The sequence below is a fragment of the Onychostruthus taczanowskii genome, unplaced genomic scaffold (assembly GCF_017590055.1).
Source record: "Onychostruthus taczanowskii isolate IOZ18803 unplaced genomic scaffold, ASM1759005v1 scaffold51, whole genome shotgun sequence".
NCBI classification, from domain to species: Eukaryota; Metazoa; Chordata; class Aves; order Passeriformes; family Passeridae; genus Onychostruthus; species Onychostruthus taczanowskii.
The window spans coordinates 1,194,916-1,217,190 of NW_024502680.1; the positions used below are offsets into that span (position 1 = coordinate 1,194,916).

Below are 22,275 nucleotides of genomic sequence, written 5' to 3' on the forward strand. Positions count from 1 at the left end.
TTTTCTTTGGTTTGATTTATTTTATTTGTATATTGCTGTCATACCAGATTTTGTGGTTCCGTAAGTTTTTGTTCTCTCAGCTGTTTTGATTCCTAGTGGATTTGCTTCTGTTTTAATGCATAATCCAAGGAATTAAAACTGGCAATTACTCTTTGTACTGGGATATATTCTATATATGTGTACATGTGTTGTCTGATTGTTAGTTCCAGTTTTGATCATGGGTTTTTGGATGAGCCATTCCTTCTCTGTTACATGGGTATAGCCATCACCCAGAATGAACAGGCAGAGTAGTTGTTAAATACTGTTACTATCAGTGTTGATATGCAAACATGAGAGAATCCAGATTTGTTTTCAGGGCACATGTTAATTTGGCAGAGTAGTAATCAAAAGGGGATATAAAGAGAACATTTAAAATGTTGCTGAGATGCTGAAGGTGTGTCATCTATGTTGTGGGGAAATTGTGCTTATTTTCATAATTTCTCTTTCTAGGAAAAAAAATCCTGTGTGAAAATACCATACTTTTCTTTAGATATTGTTTTAAATGTAATTGTATTTTCATTAAATAACAGTCAGTAGTTGTGCTTTTCATAGCTGTAGGTTTCTGTTCTACTAGATGTGATGAAGTTTGAGGCGTAAAATTCTCTTGTCAAAAGAAAGACCTGTGAGCACTTTTTGATCTCTTTTTATCTCCTGCTTTTGTAATTTCAGTGTTACAGACCCTTCTTTATGCAGATTGTGAATGAGAGATTACTATAATGACACATGCTAGAAAATAAATTCAGCAGAAAGTCCTTGTGATGTGTTAAAGAATGGAAATGGCTGGTGGAAGGTCTTGTTTCAGCCTTCCTGCTGATACTTCTATCTGGAAGCAATCTAATTAAAAACTACCTACCTAAAATCTCTGTCTATGGAAATTTACTTGGCTAAAGATCCAAGTTCTTCTGTTCTTACCCTTTAAATTGTCCCCTCGGGCCAGCCAAACTTACTTGTTTGAAAAATAAAAATAACTCAAAAATAGAATTGCATTGGGATTTTTCATCCCTGATCAAAACTGTTGAGTAAGATCAGGAGTAAGGTTTTGGAGTTTCTGGTGAGTGGGCTGTTATTTTAATCAAGGAGCAAAGTGCATTGTGTCAGATAAGAAACTTTTACATGTACTGGTTAGAGATGGCTTGTTACTCACTACAGAGACACTGCAGGGAGATAGAAATTCAACTTTCAGGGTAATGCCCCTTCTTTGGAATGATCTGCTCTGTTCTGCCAGCTTCAGCTGTCTTTTGTGTCTAGCAGAAGTAGCACTGTCAGCATTTTTAATGGAGGATTTCCTGTTCTCGTCTGCCTAGATTAGAGCTGTGGAAGTGTACTTCATGTCATTCACTTGTAAGAAGGTTTTATTATTGTTTAAATGTGGGTGTATGTGTTTAGTAATAAAAGCTTCAGTACACTCATTTATTCCAGTAGTACTTTTCTATTTTGTACATAGAAGAGAATATATATATGTGTGTGTGTAAAAGTAAATATGTGTAAATATACAGAAGAATAAATGTATTTGGCTTCAAGAGCCAGATATTTTTAGGGAAGGAAACTTTCTCTTTAAGATATATTTTATCTTTTTGAGAAAGATACACATCGAGTGGTGGTTTTACTGTTTTCAAGTGCTATATGTATCCCTGCTAGGTGTCAAATTTTATTTCCCATAAAATATGTGAGGGTGAGACTGTATTTCAGTATGGTTACAGATCTGAGAATGCTAGGCCATGCCAGGTGTGTTGACAGGAACAGGCTGCTGTCCGTAGCCTTGTCCACTTCGTGTTTGTGGGTCCTGCACTAAAGTGCAGATTTTGGGGTCTGCTTTGCATTTGCAGGTTGATTAAGGAATGAATCTGGGTAAAAGCATGTACCTGGGCAGTCATTGCAGGGCCCTGAGACACGAGGAGCTGTGTGTCAAGCACCTCGTGAGAAGGCATTTGGCTTGATAGTGTTAATTGGAATAACTGATCCTTGTGAGTCTTGCCCATATGGGGCATGTGTGCAGTATGTGGCTTTGGATATAATTAATGTACTCTTTTATTTGCTCCTGAAGCATAAGATGGTCTTAATGGGAGTTCTTCAATGTGTATCTTGTATTTTAAAAGAAATAGAAATACAAGAATTTGAGTTTGTCTTGGCAAGCTCTAGTTCACCTGTCAAGGATCATTTGTTCCATGTATGAAACCTTTGCTGCTCTCTTGATCTTTGTGTGTGTTGATATGCAGAGCTCAAGTTTCTTTCTCCTCCTTTTCCAGGTGAAGCAGGAGCCACAGAAAGAAGACCTTGTGGTTTGCAATCATGCCATTCCCCTTTGGCAAGTCCCACAAGTCTCCTGCAGACATAGTGAAGAACCTGAAGGAGAGCATGGCAGTTCTAGAAAAACAAGACATCTCTGACAAAAAGGCAGAAAAGGTACAGTTGTGATGTTCCAGTTGCTAAACTGTATTTGAAAGTGGGGGAAAGGGGGAATTTACAGCTGTTGAAACTGAAACAATTAGAAATTATTTTGGTGGTTTATACTCTGATAAAGGGCAATTTATGTACCTTTGAACAGGTGTGTGTCCTGTTGGATGGTTGGCTTATGCCACTGGCAGCTGATAATGATATTTAAAACGATTTGGCACTGTAAGACATTGCATTCTTTTAATAAATAGCTCACAGCTGTACAGTGTTCTGGTCTTGTGACCACCACAGTGCCTTCACTGCTGCACAAGTAGTTCTGTCTCTGCTTGTCCATGCAAATCTTTACAGAGCAGAGTGTCTCTCTTCCTGAAGCTGAAGAACTTTGTCTTTGCTTTGAATAGAGAATATATTTTGGCTTTCCTGTCTCTTCTTCAATCTGCACTAAGATGTGAGAAGTCGCTGTGCTAGTGCAGTTTCCTTTACATGGATGTCTTGTACTTCAGGCTGTGTACCTGTTCCTAGTCATTTACTTCTCAACTGGCACTCTGCATTTTACAGCTTTACAGGAACTGACCTCAGAGTTCACCCTGTGTGCAGCTGCATCCCACCTAGTGAATTATGTGGCAGAGGTTTAGATGAGCACCCTCCTTGGAGCCTCTCCTAACATTATTTAACTATTATGTGCCATTCTTGGCATCCACTGAGTCCCATATAGGAGTTAGTCACAATCTTTTCATGTTCACCTATATTTTTAAGCAGAGTGTAGCCAGCTCTTCTACACTCAGTTTCACTTAGATTTGGCACTACTACTGTTGTGATAAGGCACGAAATGATGACACAGACACTGCTGCTCTCGAGGGGAACAAAAAAGAAGAACCTTTATTTTCTGACTCCAACATTTGTAGTTTTCCAAAGGAGACAGTGGATTGGAGGGTGACAGTGCCACCTCTCCAATGCCACTGGACAGACCAAGGGTCCATCAATTCTCTCCACCTCCATGAAAGAATGCAAAACATAGGGTATTTACAGAACTGGGAGAAAGGTAGTTGAAAGAATGTAAACATCAGAAGGCTTAACAAAGTCTTACAAAATCAGGGTGACAACTACTTCTAAGGGTCTTAATTAAATTGCCATCTTAGTTCTGCTATTCTTCAATAATTGGCATCTTCTACCCCTTTGCCACCATGTGGTATGTTCTAAGTGTCTTGCAGTGTACCACAGTAGTTTCTTCTGATGCTTTTACTCTCCTGTTGTAGAGAAAAATGTTACATTCTGTTCTGCATGCTTGTGTGAAGGCTGGAAGGATTTTCATTTGCTGCTGCTTTTCTTCTGTCTCCAAAACAGCTTTCTGTCAGAAGAGGAGGGATAGGTGTATTCTGAAGAGTCTGATGAGACTTGGCACTGCCTCCTTTATCTTGGCCTCATTATTAGTTCCTGGAGATGTGGCCTGGTCTTAAAATCTGTGTTCTTTTGTGTTCTCTTTTTGCTGGGACCCCTAATGGGGGACAGTCCAGCTCATCCCATGGTGTGTGACTGTGTCCTGTAGCATGTGCCTGTGTTCCTGATGCTGCAGTTGAAGGTTGGTATTACCATTTCTTCTTGCTGGCCTTTGGTCCCACAACTCCACATTTTTAAAAGACCTCATTTCTGTGAGGCTGCTGCTCTGACAAGAAGTAATATGTGGAGTGGTTTTTCCAGGGTCAGACAGAAGGTAACACATGGTTCTTGCAGGAGAACAAAGGCAGCCCATACTCACTGGGTTAAGTGTGAGGAGGGCTAAATCCTGACATCCAGGGGATTGAGCCTGGCTAAGGTACTGCTGTTCCCCATCATCTTTGCTATTCACAGGGGAGCTGATGAATCCCAGCACTCGCACCACCAGTGTCCGTATCTCCATGCAGAGATTCATCAGGAAGTGTTTCTTTCCTTGGCAAGCCAAGCCTTCAGGAAGGTGACTCTGGTTGTGACTCTTTAGCTCAGGTGGTTTGCTGGTTTGATGGAGAAAGTTCTTCAATATCTTATGGACTAGTCATCAGATCTTTGAGAGCACAGCTCTGTGAGCAGGCATCCTGAATTTATGTCCTCTTCCTATCCAGTCTGTAGAAATTACTGGAGTGAATTTGGAGTTAAAAGACAGAGGTCTGAGCAGTAGCCTTTATTAGAAAAGAGCAAACATTTTTTTATGCCCATATCTCAGTATTTAGGCATCTTTTTCTCTTTCATTATCCCTTTTATTATGATGATCCTTTCTGCTATGTAACTTTTAAGCCTCCTTTAGAGAAGAATTCTGTGCTGGTGGCAGGGTGAGTTCTGTGGCTGGTAGTGGAACAGAAATAGAAAAAGTCACTCTACATCAAGGACAAAAATTGCTGCCTGGTATTAAAAGAGGAGAAGGATGCAAAAGTTGTTCTTGTTTGTATGGCTTCACTTTATTAGTGATCGGATGTGTATAAAATACAGTGTGTCTCAGTAATTTTGTCATTGTTGCTGTTTGATCCAGGGGTATGCTTTTGCAGCCTGTCACATATCAATGTGGAATTTCAGTGCTGGGTCAGCATGCTAAATACTCAGTATTGGTTATGAAAGTATCCAGTTGGGTTAAGGAACTACCTGCTTTTCTTACAGGCTTTCATTTCTTATAATTTTGAATTTGCTATCACGTGGAGATGCTCTTTAACAATTTTGTTGTACAATTGGAAATACAGATTTATAAGAAAATTAGACAAATAATTTTCCCTGGAAGTTGTAAGTGTAATTATGCTTGAACAGAATTCCTCATTTTTCTTCAGTGCTTAGGCTGAAATTTAAAACCATTAATGTTTTGTCGGTGGAAACAAAAAATCAAAGGAGGTAATAAAGATGTTTAAATCATGGACAGTGTGTGTTCATGTCCGTTCTTTGTAATCAAAATGGAAGATATTCTTCAAAGTAAAAAATGTAAAACAACAGTAATGTCTTGTTCAATTATGAAACATTTTGCCCTGTAATACTGGAACATTTATTTTATAATCAAAAATCTGAAAATCCAGTGTATCCTAGTTACATGTTAATCTAGCTTTTGAGCTCAGTGAAGACTGGAGAAAAATTAACCAGGTAGTTCTCCAGGTCATTTGAAATGTCCTTTAATCATGTGCTGCTCATTTAGGAGCTGGGCTGGGGGAGCTGGGCTGTGGCTCACCTGTCCCACCTCCCTCTGTACCACAGCTCAGGTGCTTTGTGGGAAGGGAAATGAGATGTCAAGGGCTTTATAACTGAAATGTGTTCATTGTTTATGCTGTTTGTTCTCTATTGCCTGTGCTCTCTCAGAAAGGGAGCCTAAAGGGAAGGGAAAAGAAACCTCCTTTCCCATAAGCAGGACCTACCCTTGATCTATGCTATTAGTTAGTCTTTATTCACATCTCTTCCTCCTCTTTGGCTGATCCCAGCATTTTTCTCATACTACAGTTCACTTGGTGTGTGGCACACATTTACTGTCGTGCAGGTAAATATTTACTCACGCAATCAAGTTGTTCTTCACTACCCTCTGACCTTGGCTTGACCTGGTCCCTTTGGGCTGCTGGGTGGTTGTTAAAGCCCTGCTGTGATCCCAGGCAGGCTGGCCCTTGCAGGCATGGTTGGCCTCTCTCCTTGGTGTCCCAGCTGAGTGATGGCAGCCCCATGAGCTGCTTGGCTCAGCTCTGCCAGGATGATGCTGTGCCATGCTGCCATAGGTCAGATTTCATTCAGGGAGTTAATGCTGTCATTCACAAAGCAGTAAAATCCTGGATTTGTTACGCATGTGTGTACAATTAATCTGTGGTTGAAAGAAGGCTAAAGGTTAAGTAATGTGCCTGGCCTGTAGTGTGGGGCTGTTACTCAAGGGGTAAAGATGAGCCTTTTTTAGGAAGCAGCAGGTGAGACAACATGCTTCTCTTCTAATTGAACTTAGCTCTTCTGTGCTGTCTCCTTGCTAAGTGTTCACTGGAAAATCATACAATAAGTTTTGGCCTTTAGATCTGCTACTGCACTGATGTAGTTAATACTGCATTTATGGAATTGTATGTTTTTGTAAGCATTTTGAAATACAGCCAATTTAAGTAGTTACTAAAGTGATGCTTTTTAGTTGTGATAGATACTGCTTTAGACTACTAAAATTATTCACGCAGTAGAGGTTCAAAGCTATATCTGGTTTATCTTTTTGATGGATGTTTTCATTAATAGTGCAGTCTCTGTAACTGCATTATCCATGTGTAGAGAACCCCCAGGCACTGGGGTTCCATGGGTCTGGAGACTGCCAGGCTCACTGGAAATATTTCAGGACTGGCCATGTGTTCTTTATCTTTTTTCTACTGTTCATAAGCCCCAAATAATCCAGCTGTACAACTCTAGATATAATATTTGGGGTTTGCACTGCTTACCATTTAAGGAAATACTAAATTTTAGGGTATTTCACTGATCTTTCCAGAGACTGCAATAAACCATAGCTATAAACATGTGTAGCTATTCTGGTGTAACAGTCATATGTGTGACTTCATGGTGTCTGCTTTTATTTTTAAATAGTATCTTCCTGTCCCTTCATAAACATAGAGAAGTAAGTACTTTATTTTCCTTGCTTATACATTTAACTTCTATAGTGTGGCTTGTCCTCAGAGGGTATTGATTTTCTGGCACCATTAAATTTCAAATATGACTTACCATGAAATTTTTCTCTAAAATTCAGGTTGCTCCTAATCAGTGTTGAGAGCATATAAATACAGATGTTAATACTTAAAAATTAAAAACCTTAACATATAAAATATATTCTGTTTTATATATGCTTATATAAAATATATACTTATACTCTCTATAAAATATATGGAGAGTATAGATATTCTGTATGTGTAAAATACACCCTGGTCATATATTATACTGGGGTATATTTTATATGTTTGTACATATGTTGTCTGATTGTTTGTTCCACTTTTGATCATGGATTTTTGGATGAACCTCATTGTGTATTTTGATCTTTCTGTCTAGATATTTTTCCCCTCTTAAAAGAGAGCAGTGCATTAGGCAATTTAGATCTCAGTATCTTAGAAAATCTTGCTAGTAATGCTAGCCAAGCTTCTCTTATCTTCCTTGATTTTATTTGTTTTTAGTGGCTTTTTACTTGGCTCTTCACACCAATATTTAACGTAGCATTATATTTTTCAGTGTAAGTATCTAAATTCCATTCTGCATCTGAAATGGCAAAAATAGGTCTGCACATCTTGTATTTGGAATATGTCTGAGAGTTCATGGAATGTACGAGAGTAAGGAGGTTCTAGAAATTTGTCAGAGTTTGTTTCTAGTCCTTTTGATGTCGAATTTTAGAGTAGAAGTATAAGGATATTCTATTTTATCAAGTGTAGTGCATTGATAGACATTGGTTACTGATAAAATACTTCCAGTATCTTACTGCTAAGATACTCCAGAAAACCTCAGTTTCCAGAAGATAGCCAGAAATGAGCCGGAGGCAGGCAGGCGCTTTGGTGCGTGGTGCTCAGACACTGGTACGGTTGCCGGGAGAGGTGGTGGAGTGTCCATCCACGCGGCTGTTGGGAGCATGGCTGGCCACCAGCCCGCTCAGCTTGGCAGCACTGAGGTGGCTCTGCCTCCAGCATCCTCATGGCCTCCTGAGGTATTTCCAGCCTAAGCTCTGCTGCTTCTTGGGAATGTGGTTTAGGGGCAGCCTTGAGCTTAAGGGTCTTTCCCAACCTCAGTGATTCAATGGTTTTGTGCCTCTAAGTGCTGCTTCCCACTAAAGCTTCGGGCCATGCCAAGTTCCAGTGAAGCACATGCAGGTGGTCTTGACAGCTGTGAAGAGCACTGACGTCCTCCTGTCTCTTACTGAAGTTCCCAAACTGTATGTTCATGTTGGGCTAGAAGGCTTTTTGGTTTTTTAAAGCCCTCAGTGTTTGGAAACACTGCATTATTTTCTGCCTGGTTTGCAAGCATTCCCATTGCTGGTGTCTGCCTTGGGCTGGTGGTGAGGAGGAGCTCTCAAGTGTGGTTATTAAAGTTTTGGGGTTGGGAGGCTTGTTCTCTTCCCTGGGGTTTTGCTAGGACAAATTGTCCACTCGCCTTCTTAATTACAGGCATTCCCTCAATACTGCCATCATTTCAGCGGAAATAGGCAGTTACTTGAGCTGCCTTTCTTCCTCTTTCATCTTGCTTTCTACATTAGTATGCAGGGACAGACTTTGCTTCCTCTTCCCTTGGTAGGCATCCATCAAAGATATCTCTTCATATCTCCATGGCTGACAGATGTTCCTGTTCTTCAACAGAGCTGTTTCCTCTGAATTTCAGAGAACAATTGTGTGGTGTAATTCTGCTCCAGCATGGTGAGCTGGTGCTCCCATTTCACCTCTTCAGGAGCTGGTGACAATCGAAGTGGTCTTACTGAGCACCTGCTTCTTGCTGTCTGACCAACAGTGCACAGAAAATCCCTTGGGATTTCGATTGAGGAGGAGACAACTGCGACTAGGAACTGAAGTAACAGGAAGAGGGAGGCAGCAGGGAGTGGAAAGTTGTGGAGGAGCTAAAAATGATACAGAGCCTCCTTAAAGGTCATGGAATTCTTGCTTGCATACCTAGCAAAGCTGGAATGGCTTTAGCTTGAATAGTGCATGGGTCATGCTGATCCCAGGCTTCTCTGGATAAAAAGCACAAATGAGAAATCTTTTTACACACCCTTTATAGGACTGGCAACATCCAGAAAGTGGTAAATTTTTCACTGTATTAATTTGCCGTGAGCTGTCAGTCATGAATATTTTACATTAAAGTGTATGCATACTTTGTTGGCAGGTTCATCTAATTACTAAAAATCAGTGCTCTTACAAACCATTCAGACTTTTTAGGCATGTGAAGAACCATTATAATTAAACCAGCTATTTATGCTGATAATTTTCAGCATTTTGCCCCCAAGTTCAGTAAACATGTATATTGAAAGGAGTAGTTCTTTTTTTGGTCCAATACAACTATGTTTTAAGATTCAGAAGTGGGTGTTTAGAAGTATTCTTGTTGATTTGTATTTTATTTTGTTTTACTCGTGAGATAACTTTGTTTCCACTGCTGAATGCTGTTCCAGCTCATCCTGGCAATTTAGGAATTCCTCACAAGTGACAAGTCAGACCTGTCTGGCTTCTGTAAAGTGGGCTTCAAGCAGGGAAGGATTTTAGACCTTTAATTGTGTCCTTTTGAATGTATCTCTTTCTGGATCTGTTGGCCAGGTTGTTCTTTTGTATGAAGATAACCTGAAAGTTAGAGTTGGTTCTCCTTGTGGTTTTGTTTGTTGGAAAGACTTCACCCACAGTAACTAGAATTTGGCAAAATTTGGAGCCTAGTATTTGGCAAAACCCGATGTGTGCAACATCTACAGGAGGGATGTGTTTGGTGTCTCTGAGCAGTTCCCTAGACACAGGCATGAGGCTCCATGTCATGTTTTCCAGTCTGATCCTACACAATTGTTTTACAGAATGGAAATCTTGTCAGGTTCTTTTCATCCTATTGCTGTTCTTTAGGGGATTTTTGAATGGGAAGGTAAAAGGCAGTAAAAAGGAAGAGATTTTTACCTTTGGTAACTAAATTGTGTATGTCTTGCCTCTGCTTTTTATTGTTTGGGTTTTTGGTTTTTTTTTTTTTTTTCAATACCAGTCTCATAACAGTCTTATTGGCAGAAAGAATATCTATTGTTTTTTTACCAGATTGTCATTTCCTGATTATTCCTCCCCCCAATGGAAGTTTGCAGATGTTAAGAATAAAGGAGTGTGCAGTCAGAAAGACAAATGGCATTTTTGTTCTCTAACTGTATTGTTTTCCCATTTTCTTTAGGCGACGGAGGAGGTCTCAAAAAACCTTGTTGCCATGAAAGAAATCTTGTATGGCACAAATGAAAAGGAGCCCCAAACAGAAGCTGTGGCACAGCTTGCTCAGGAGCTATACAACAGTGGTCTTCTTAGTACCCTAGTAGCTGACTTGCAGCTCATTGATTTTGAGGTAAGAGAGGAGGTTTGACACTTCTTACATTTTTATGTTAAAATGAACACATCTGAATTCCTACCACTGTAATTGATTAAGATGTTTCAGTCTTCAGCTTTTATTTTGTGGTTATGACACATCCATTAGAAAGAGACTGTTCCAAACTGCATAGCAGATTGAGCAATTATGGAAGATGAAATCTGTGAATTTAGACATACAAACAACACAGATTTGAAGCAGATAAACCTTCAATCTGGTGGTACAGTTCTGTTAAAATTGTGGAATAATTCTGAATTGTTGTGTACACAGAAGGGTTAATCTCTTAGCAGTAATCCCATAGTGAACACAAACCTTAATACTGCAAGATGTATCTGTATGTTCATCTTGCTGCATCAAATTACTAGGAAAAGTAACAGAATTGTTGTAACATTTATAAGAAGTTTAAATACATAATTTAAAGCTGTTAGTTTTATTAATAGTCCAGTATTTCTCTCTCTTTTTAGAAACAAGTGATGCAAGCTTTTTGGTTTCCTCGTCTTTTTTTCTGTTTATTAAAAAAACAAACCCAAGTTTTTATTGATCAGTTCAAAATAGCAATACTTACTTATATTTAAAGGTATCTCTCCACAAGCCTCTGTGGCATTTGTCACCACATCACATGGAATAATTTAGCACCATGGAGGAAAATCTTTTTTAGGTATGAGATGTTGCAGTACAATTGGACTTTTCTCTTTTCCCTGAGGTCTCTCAAGAGGCGTGTGGTTGTCTAGGAAAGGAGCCAAATCCATGTATCTCACTCCACAGCCTCAACCATAAAGATCATCCCACTTAAGATTGCTTAAAAATGGGATTGTTCATAAACAAGTTGCTCACAATACAAACACAACAGTTTGAAGTCCTATTGTAATTTGACATTCCAAAAACAATGGCTTTCTTCCCTGTTCTTTCTTCTCTCTCCTCCACCCCACCCATAACTCCCTCTGATTTGTGTTTAATTATAATACAGTGGTATTTTTTCCTTACCCACACAAGTGTTTATACCATACATAAAACATTCAGGTTGTTAAATAAGCAAGGAAACCTGGGAAAGCTGAGAGGGAATGCTGAACTGGGATGGCCTTTCATTGCTGAAGAAAGGAAATCATGAAACGTCATCTGGATTCTGCTGACCTCTAGATTGGTATCAGCCTGGTGTTTACTCAGCCCAGTTATTAGCAAAGGAAACCTTCATTATCTTCTGGTAATGAAGAACGGGAAGGATTTGCACAGGCTTGCTCTCATTAGGGAGAACTGTGCTTTTTATTAAGAGGACATGGGAAGATTGTGAGTTGTTTCCTGCCTGTGGCTCTTCTGCTGCTTTGTTTCAGGAGGATGTGATAGCTCCCCTTGGAGGGAGAAGGAGTCATTCACTGCTTTCTAGGCTGGACCACATCTGCTTTTTATGGCTGGCAGCTGGCACACTGTCCTAGAATTAGTGTCAACACACCTGTGCTCCAGATGTATTCCAGCTTCCCAGCTGTTACAAAGCTACTCACATGTTGCCTTTGATATCCCAAATGTCTGTGTGGGTTTACTGCATTTGAAGCAATTATTCCATTACTGATGGAAATACATATTTGATTTTCTGGTGGTTTTTAAACTTGAAGAATGGGTCTGGAATTTTTTCTTTCTGGTTTCCCAACACAGCTGCAGGTTATTCAGTGATAAACTAAACTTTTTTCCCTTTCAGTCTCACTTCTGAAGAAGGTTTCCTTGTAGAACAGGAATAGACAGCTTATCAATAGACAGGGATTGTTCATTGTGTCTTTAACTGTCTCAAATCTTGTGCTTGAATCTGAATTGCTATGGTGAAAACAACCCATAGAAAAGTAAGAAGTAAAAGGTAGAAAAATAACAAATTGGATGTTTAATTGAAGAAAACTGTAATTGCTCAGCTCTTGCCTTGTGCCCAGGCCTGTTTAAAGTGTTGCCCTTCCCTGGAAGCTTGCTTTCCAGTAAAGCAAGTCAACACAACCATCTCCTTGCCAGTCCTAACACTTACCAGTTACCTCCTTGCTGGTTTGCACTGGTAGAGATGGTATCCCTGGTGAAACTGGGTTTCTTGGTCTGTTGTTTTGGGATTTTTTTTAAATGAAGAATTAAAAAAACCCACCCAGAACAAAACTGCCTTTTGCCCAGGGGAGCTGAATCCTTCTGCTGAGAAGACAATACAAGCACAGTGTGCCTCTCACCTCTGGCTGTTGTGACTGTTGGCCTTGTTGGGCCATGAGGTCACTTGGCAAGGCACAAGAAAGTGACAAAACCTGGCTGTGGGGTTGCAGTGTGCCACGGGCAGCTCAGGGATGGATAAGAAGGAAACGTTGTTCTTGCTGGGACTGCGAGGCAAACGCTGCGACCAGCGCAGCGCTGGTGAATGGGAGTTGATGATTATATTATGTGGAGTTTGAGTAAAGCAATTCCTGCAAACAGTGCTCTACTCATTTCAGAACAAAGAGTTCTGGTGTTGCTTTGGGCTGGCTTTCAATGGAATTGTAATTGAGAAAACAAGGGTTTACAAACAATCTCTTATATCCTGGAAACAACACTCGAGCAAAACTGTCCGTGGTAATTCACAAACATGCCATTTGTAAAACTCCAGCCCTCCCACGTTTTCATAAACATTGCATTTTTTCTCATGCAGTCTTTTCTACACTGATTAGAAAGCCGAAAGAATTTTAAATAATTGATGATGTTTTTAAAATTCTTGCTAGTTAAATAAGCCCTGCATTTTACTCAAAAGCTTCCTGGTGTTACTCAGGAGATTTACAGCGCAGCTAGAGCTTGTCAAGAAACATTATCTACATCTAGATTTGGTGTAGAACATTCAGGGAACCTGTAGGTGGAGTTGCTTAACAGGACTTTATTTGCAGGTCCAAGCTTAGTACAAGCTGGCCTGGTCTTTTTCTGGAATAGATCTGATAACACATAATCCTGAAGGTGTGTTTGTGCAGTCCACAGTGGACAGTAGTTGATAGCAGAAATCTGGCTTTTAAATGGTGCATGTGAATGAGAGTGGAAGGTGTTTATGTTTATAACCACCTTTTTGTTAGATGTCTACCAGTTTGTCATCTTCAGAGGAAATAAACAGGAGATGTGTATTTATTCAACAAAAAACATTTCCAGTTCCTTTGACACTGGTGCTATGCTTGCGAATTTTTTTGTGTATAATTTGTGCTGAATTCCAGCATCCTGGTCTTGTTTATACTGCTGCTGTGCATTGAAAAATGTGAGACTTGCATTTTAGGTCAGTGGATGATTTCTGTTTATATTATTCACTCTATTTATTCCACTTTCATAAGTTGCAGTTCTAAGTTGGATGTTAACACTGCAGTTGGAAACGCTCTGCACACTCTTAATGGTGGCATTGTGTGTCCCTAGACAAGGGGAGAGGATAATGGAATGTTGAAGAAATACACTTCCAGGCAAGAGCACAGTTAAAAACTATTATGCTGTTAGCAAAATCAAATATCAAATAAGCCCGGGAGATTGATGCCACATAGAAATACCTGATGAAACGTCAGCTGGCTTTACTTCTGAATGTAAATTCCTCATGATCTGCCTGCAACGTGGTGTCATGTTTTGAGTGCTTTGGCATATTTGAAATGGGCATAAAGAAAGAGAATTTGGTCAAGATCAGAGTATGGAGGCTGCCTGAACTGCAGAACCCCCAGTACAGCTGCACGAGGTGATGATAATGCTTCATTGTTAACTTGCCTGTGGACTTCCATATTTTGTGTTTAACTGCTGATGTTTTTGACAGGGCAAGAAAGATGTTGCGCAAATTTTCAACAACATTCTCAGAAGACAAATTGGTACAAGAACTCCCACAGTTGAATACATCTGCACTCAACAGAATATCTTATTCATGCTATTAAAAGGGTATGTGCACTGTGAAGCATAAATATGCTTTTACATGAAGTAAGGGCTTTTTAAATGCACAGAGAAGCAGTGAGTTCTGACATGTTTGCTCTTCCTTTGCAATATGCTTAATTTTATTTTCGTTTTCCTTGGTTTTGGGGTCTGTAATTCCCTTAAGTAAAGGAAAATTTATGTAATAGAACCCCAGCCATCTACTTTTGCATGAAATAGAACTGAAAATTGAGAACTGTTAGTACTCTGAAAGGCTCTTACTGGGCTAGTAAGATGTTTTCCTTTCAGTATGCTATTTGAACCTTTTTAAACTATTCTCCTGTGAACTTACTCATCAACAGTTGAAGGCTGTTGTTTTTCCTTTTAACCATAATAATTTCCAGTTTGCTGGCTTGTCTTAGACTTCTTATTCATAGTGATTTATATGCTGTATTGACACAAACACACCACCACAAACCTGACCAAAAAAAGAGTGATCCATGGCATATTGTGTCAGACAACTGTTTATTCCTCTCTTCTTGCAATATCTGGAGTGCTGGATATTGGAGGGTCCTGCCATACTGAACACATGTAGAGCTACAGCTCCCAAGCATGAAAGCAGAAAATAATTGCTTGCATTTCTAGTAACATTAATTAAGAAAGTTCTGAAAATTGCAATTCCGCTTTGATATTTTGCGACAGACAAGCTCATCAAACATTAATAAACAATTTAAAAACATACAGCTGTTAATTAATCTGGCTACAGCGTCTGGGTAAGCTTGCTGTTGTTGAGGAGCAATTATTCCACTTACTGGGATAACTCAAAGGTTTATGAAAGGGCCACTCATCTCAGTGGGATATGCCTGTTGGTGGCATTACTTGCCTGTAATGTCATTTAAATGTCAGAGGGACAAAAGAAAATATTAGTTGTGGCATAATGCAGAAGAAATTATTGATTCAGTATGTCTTCAAAATAATATACAAAAGAAGGCAAAGATACCTGAGGTGCAGAGAGAGAAAACTGCTTTTTCAGCATGTTCTCATTGGTGAATGAGGTGGTTGAATGAGGGCTGCAACACATTGGTGCTCACTTCTAATCTGTGTTGTCACACTTCAGAGAGCTTTATCCTCACAGGGGTTATTGAAACTCATATTGATAAGTCATGATGTTTGAAATGGGCATTTAGCAACTTACATGTTACATCTGATATCCAACTGAGACAAATTTATGTGAATTAAATCTGTGGCATGAATTGCAAAATGTTCAGTAGATTTCAAATCTCCATGACAGGTTGAATGGGAGAGTATTGCAGGATTTAATGAAAATTATTTCAGGGTTTTTTTATAGGGTAATGTAGTTAATGCTCAGTATCCACAATGATACTTTTCTCCTGAAATTGTGGGGAGTTTGAATTACCTTCTACTGGTTTAGGAGGCAGGATTCTGGAGGTGTGAGGCAGGAAGGCACGTGAGAGGCTGTGACTGCTCCAGAAGCTGGAACCCATGATGTGCAGAGCAGCAACTGATGCTGAAAAATGGTTTAATGGAAGAGGAGATCTGAATTTATGTCCAGTATTGTTAACCCCTCATGCTCACGTGGAAGGTTTTATGTAAATTGCTATCATGTTTAAGCATGCAGCTTTCAAGGCAAATCATTTACTGCTTTTCCAGATGTCTGCAGTCCCACCAATGTGGAACAAGAATACTGATTTTGAGAGCAAAAAAAATATTTTTATTTAGTTTGTGTAAAAAAAAAAAGTACCTTTATTATTTATAATAATATAAAGGATAAAATATAGTATAATATATAAAGTATAAAATATTCTATAATAATATAAAATACGAAAGTATATATATTATTTACTTTTTTAAAAAATTATTTAGTTTGTGAAAATTCTTTGAATTTGCTACAATTGTAACTGGCAGTTATTTCAGTAGTATTTAGTAGAAATGTTTCAAAATGGAGTTTAATGCAGGAATAAGTACCTCTAATTTTTATGGGTTTGTTTACTAGATAGTACTGAACACTGTAATTAGCAATATGGTGCTGCAGTGCTAACTTGTGAAAGTTTATAAATTTAATTACATTTATTAAATGTATAAATTCCTAAAGAATCTTTGCTGGGTTTTGTGACTAGGTACGAATCTCCAGAAATTGCTCTGAACTGTGGGATAATGCTTAGGGAATGCATCCGGCACGAGCCACTAGCTAAAATCATCTTGTGGTCGGAGCAGTTCTACGACTTCTTCAGATACGTGGAGATGTCGACGTTTGACATCGCGTCCGATGCATTCGCCACCTTCAAGGTAACGCCCTCAGCCTTGCTACTGGTGCCTCTGTGTTGTCTGGATTTTTTTAAAGATTTTCTAAGCCTGTTTTACATTCTTGTAATGAACTTTCTCACACACTTTATGTAAATAATTTACTGTTTTACATTCTTTTATGGAGGAGGAGAAATTTGATAGACTGTTGGTTTGTCCAGTGTCATTGGAGAGGTGGCGCTTTCACCCTCCAATCCACTGTCACTTTTAGAAATCTGATAAATGCTAGAGTCAGAAAATAAAAAGCCTTTTTTATCTTAGAAAGAGCAGCGAGTCCACATCATGTTGTTTCGTGTCCTACGGTGACACTTCTGTGCTTCTCTGCCTTGTGCACCCGCTGCTGTGGGTGGTGTTCTTGGCAAAACAAGCCTTGGCAGAGGGGAAGAAAATAGCTGTGATGTGGATGGGTGAGCTGGACAATGTTCCTCCTTATTTCTCAGAATGCAAAGCACACCTGTACATACATACAGTACATCTGCTCCCCAAAATCTTGTTCTGGAGAGCAAGCTGTATCATGCATTACCTGAATGCAGGTGTGCTCCCAGTCTGTGTCTTCAGCTCCTCCTGTGCTCTGCCTGAGGATATCTGATGCCGTTGCTTTGTCTGGGGAAATTTTCTGTGGCCCAGTTTTTGTGTCCCTAAAATAATCAGTTATGGGGACAATAAGCATAATATTAATCAAGACTAAATGGTGGGTCTGAACCTCAGTTGTGTGTAGTTGTGTGCAGAGTATAGCCTTGATCCGTAAATAGCACTCTTCAGTGATAATTTCACAGGCTGGCTCTCTGTGAATTAAAGTAACTCATCACAGATCTTTCCTAAGTGATGCCAAGACCCTGAGCAGTGTCCAGGTAATTGCATTCAGGTCCTAAAATAGCGTGTTTAATGATATAGCAGAATTTTGGATTGAATGTCTTACGTGTGTGAGAATGTCTTTGTGCTGTTTAAATATTTTTAGTGACAGTACTGGGTTTGTGCTTTCTTACAGGATTTGCTTACAAGACACAAGTTGTTAAGTGCAGAATTTTTGGAACAACATTATGATAGGGTGAGCAGACACCTTTTCATATTTGGAGCTCTCTGGTGCTATGTATTTTATTTGAAGACATCTGTTTTATTCCTTGTTTAGGTTTGGTTTTGGGGTTTTCCACACAATATTAAATCAACTGAACTTGGGGTTCAGTCGTCCCCCCCCAAAGTCAAAACAAGTAATGTTAGAGAGTTTCATTTATCCTGACATTTTCAGTTACATGACTTAAATCTTTTTGCCTTTCAACAGATTATTTGGAACCAGTTCCACGTTTAAATCTTACTCTGGTTAAAACTCCCAGACTTCACAAGCAATTAAAAAAAAAAAAAACCCAAACCTGACAAACTTGGAATCACATTGATTTTTAAAGGTTTGTCTCCAGGCATGTTCACTAAATCACAGATACCTCCTCTGAGTGACTCAGCTTTAAACAGGAGACAAAAATTATTATTCCCTTTTTGACTACTTGCTTTAGCCCTGAAATACCTACTTAATAATGCTTTAGGCACTGTTTGGGAACCAGTTAAGAGGCTCTGGGAAATCAGATGTGCAGAGTTGATACTTAGCTCATCTCTTCATCTGCTTTGAAAGAAAGTTCTTCTTGCTGTGAAATCATATCTGAAACTTTAAGAGATTTTGATAAATGTATTTCTAAAAAAAAAGTCAAACTGTATTTAACGTTACAGCCAAGAAACTTAGACTACTCATGAATAGTAAAACTTGACAATATTACAAAAACCTAAAGAGCGTGCAAGGTAAATGTTTATTTTAGTCATGCCTGACTCGGTGATGTCCTCACATTTTGACACGCTGAATGGCAACTCCACTTGGTCACTCGGGCATTTGTAAAAAACCCCGCACAAACTGAAAAATCACTTTGCTCTGCTGAGTGCAAGACGTCAGTCTTACTCCGAATGTGGTCCTGCCGGAGCCAGCCCGGCTTCTCCTCCAGAGGGAGCCCGAGCCGTGCTTTCCAGGGTGTCCCTGGGAACTGGGAATTGGGAGCTGTCCCCTCACACTCCCTGGTTCCACCCCCTGCCACGGCACCGACAGCAGATTGCTCACAGCTCCATCCAGCCTGGCCTGGCACACCTCAGGGGTGGCTGCCTCCCTGATTTTTCACGTTTTTCTAAGCCTTCTGGTGTTTACATTCTTGTAACAAACTTTCTGACACACTTTCTGTAAACAACTTATTGTTTTGCATTCTTTTATGGAGGAGGAGAAATTTGATGGACTGTTGGTTTGTCCAGTGTCATTGGAGAGGTGGCACTGTCACCCTCCAATCCACTGTCATTCTGGAAATCTATAAATGTTGGAGTCAGAAAATAAACTTCCCTTTTTTACCTTGAGAAGGTAAAAAGCGTGTCTGCGTCAGGTTATTTCGTGTCTTATAGTGACAGATGGGGCAGCCTTAGCTGGTCTGGACAGCCTGTTTTGATAAGAAATAATGAGGAAACTGCTTCCACTGCCCTGTGATCTAAACATTAAAGTCTCTTGAAAGAGTAAATACATATTTTTTTAAAGCTTATTCAGTGTTTAACTTTGTATGTGCTTTAAAAGCCTAAGTAGTGACAACGTAGTGACTTACAGGAACCTACTGAGGTTTCAGATTCTGTTTGGTTTTGTTAGGGATTTGCCTCTTCTCCACTTTGTTGCAATAATTTGGAAGAAGATGCCTATGATGCTTGAAAAAGTCCTAACCCTTCTCTTTATTCTGTGTTTAGTTCTTCAGTGAATATGAGAAGTTACTTCATTCAGAAAATTATGTGACAAAGAGACAGTCACTTAAGGTAAGGCAATTTTATTTTCTTCTTAAATGCAGAGAGGTTCCCTTTATTTTCAAGGTGAGTTAACTTTTTTTGAAATGGCTTCTGTAACAGCCTTGAATAGTATTTATTTTCATTCTTCAGACATTTTAATTCTTGGGATCAGCTAATTTCTTTTGTGCAGTTCTTACATATTTTAGTGTCCAACACAGACCAAAGTAATTTCTCTCCCTATGAAAAAATGTCTCCTCAAATTTCTTTATTTTTGTTGATTTTTTTTCCTTCAAGAAGTCTGGTTACATTTAAATAATTTAACAAAGATACACATGATGTGCCTAAAACCATACTGATTCAAGTAGGTGAGAAATAGTGAACATAAATGTAATGCAGAGCTTGCAGCAAAGGTGATCTTTGTGAGCAAAATGCTTCTAAACCCTTTAGGTAGCAAAAGAACAATCAATATTTCATTTGATGTACTAACCTGTTTTATTGGGGTTTTGTTAGTTTTTTTGGTTTTTTTTTTAAAGGCATTCTTTCTATGCTGAATAGCTTCTGTATAAGTGGAGAAAATAATGAAGTCATGGGGGAGAAAAAATGAAAGACTTTCCAATTCATTACAAGGGGGAATAAGTGTGATTTTTCACTTTCTGAGGAAAAGGAGAAACTGTGTCGTTGAAATATGGGGAAAATGCACCTGCACATGGAAGTTTGGGCACTTAGTTCTGTTGCTGCTTTATCTCCTGACCACTGGTGCTGCATTCACAAAGCACCACACCACTTCAGGGGGTCTGAAAGCATTCATACACAAGTTCAATCTTCTGTTAGTAGTTTTTTCATTTTTCATTCTTTTCTGCCTTCAGCTTCTCGGTGAATTGTTACTGGACAGACACAACTTCACAATTATGACAAAGTACATCAGTAAACCTGAAAATCTCAAACTAATGATGAACCTTCTACGAGACAAGAGTCGTAACATTCAATTTGAGGCCTTCCATGTGTTCAAGGTATGTTACGAAAGCCCACCATGAAACAGAAGGAATCTGACCAGAAGTTGTTTAATTGAGTAAACTGCTTAGCTGAGCCTAAGTGGAGCTTACCTTAGTGTCTGCTAAGTGATTAAATAAAGGGAGCACTGATGTTTGCTTGATTATGATCCATCTTTACAAATAGATATCTTGGTTATCTTTTGAAAACCATTCAGAAATTACTTAGGGACTTCCATATGATTGTCAGAGTAACGTCTCGCAGAAACTTTTGGAATTGAATGCATGAAGATAAGGAGGAATGCATGGTTCCATACAAAATCCTGGAGTTCTGAGGTGGTTTTATCACACTGCATGATCTCTGAAGGACAGCAGTATTTCAGTCAGGTCACCTGAATTGTAATTTGAACATTATGACAGATGGCTTCTGACTGCAGCAGACAGGCAGCTAAGAGTTACAACTTGAGGTCTATAATTTTGCAGTGAAGTGTGAGATTCCCATCAGATGCTGCACATGATATGAAACCATGCATTTGCCATAGAATTTAACCATAAAATGTCTTCAGTGGTTTCTGCAGAGGCTGTTGTGGCTGGTCACCCAGACTAGATTTACTTTGGTACTGATATTTAGCTTATGCCCTGATTTTAAAAAAAAGTAATTTTATTAAAAAACTTGCAGGTTTTTTGGTGGGATACTGGAATAATTAAAACATAGTTTTAATTGATCATCATCAGTATTTTGTTAGATAATTTTTTTTAGCTTAACCTTTTGTTTCTTGCTGTTGTGCTCAATGTCTTTTATTTTCTTGCAGGTGTTTGTAGCCAATCCTAACAAGACACAGCCTATATTAGACATCCTTCTAAAGAACCAGACCAAACTTATTGAGTTCCTCAGCAAGTTTCAGAATGACAGGACCGAGGATGAACAATTTAATGATGAGAAGACCTATTTAGTTAAACAGATCAGGGATTTGAAGAGACCAGCACAGCAAGAAGCTTAAACTCCAATAAACCTTTAAAATATTAAACCCAAATTCAGCATTTGCTGTTAGATATTCAGCATCAGGCACTCTTATCGATTCATGAGGAACATTACTGCTAATCTGCTGTTCAGTGAACGGTTTTTGTTTTTCTCTTTTCATTTTTAGTCCAAGTTGAGAAACATAGCTGCTGCTTTCTTGCACAATGTGGACTTTCTTGATATTTGTGTCATTTCAGAATTCAAAGACACTGCTTGTTTTAGGAGTCCTGAAAAGAAAGATTCTAGGTTCGTGAAAGCAAACATATAGATAATAGTTTGGTCTAGGAGAGAAGGTATTCATGTAGTTAAGTAACAGGTTGCATGCTTGCAAATCTGAATAAATCTGTATGTTTGCACTTAACCTTGTTTGAGATAATGAGCACAACATGACCTGTGCATACCTGGCACCATAGTATAAGATTATATGCCTTGATTTAAAAAAAAATGTGCAGTGCTTTATTTGTAATCAAAGGGGAAATGTATCTAAGATGTGAGCTTATTGGGATAAACAGTTGTCTTGCAAATAAACTGATATTGAAACTTAGCAACTTTTAAAAGAGTGAAATCTCAAGGTTCATAAGGAAAATGTATATATGCCTTTCACTGCTTTATAGAATTTTTTTGGACATGATTTGATTTTTTTGAGACTTGACTTGTAAACTTGGAAATATGTTCTAAGGGTTTTTGTTTATTTTTCTTTAAAGGTATTTCAGACAGTAGACCTAGCAGTGACATTTTGCATTTCATTTCAACAATGCTTGCTGGTTTCTTTTGTATATAACTCCTAGGCTGCTCATTTCTTTAAAATATGATTTAATTTGTACAGCAGAGGAATGTTATTGTATTAGTCTGTAA

The 22,275-nt window shown here is 38.9% G+C and overlaps 1 protein-coding gene across 2 annotated transcripts in view; it reads left to right on the plus strand.

Moving 5' to 3' along the window:
* The window catches only part of CAB39 (calcium binding protein 39), a 41,546-nt gene extending 19,582 nt beyond the window's left edge, over window positions 1-21,964 (plus strand). For both annotated transcript variants that reach the window (XM_041416286.1, XM_041416285.1), the window contains exons 2-9: window positions 2,286-2,442; window positions 10,264-10,428; window positions 14,210-14,328; window positions 16,437-16,605; window positions 17,609-17,668; window positions 19,375-19,440; window positions 20,277-20,420; window positions 21,212-21,964. In XM_041416286.1, coding sequence (XP_041272220.1) covers window positions 2,329-2,442; window positions 10,264-10,428; window positions 14,210-14,328; window positions 16,437-16,605; window positions 17,609-17,668; window positions 19,375-19,440; window positions 20,277-20,420; window positions 21,212-21,400 — 1,026 coding nt within the window. In that variant the 5' untranslated portion in view covers window positions 2,286-2,328 and the 3' untranslated portion in view covers window positions 21,401-21,964. The remainder of the gene's footprint in view (window positions 1-2,285; window positions 2,443-10,263; window positions 10,429-14,209; window positions 14,329-16,436; window positions 16,606-17,608; window positions 17,669-19,374; window positions 19,441-20,276; window positions 20,421-21,211) is intronic.
* The last annotated feature ends 311 nt before the right edge of the window (window positions 21,965-22,275 follow it).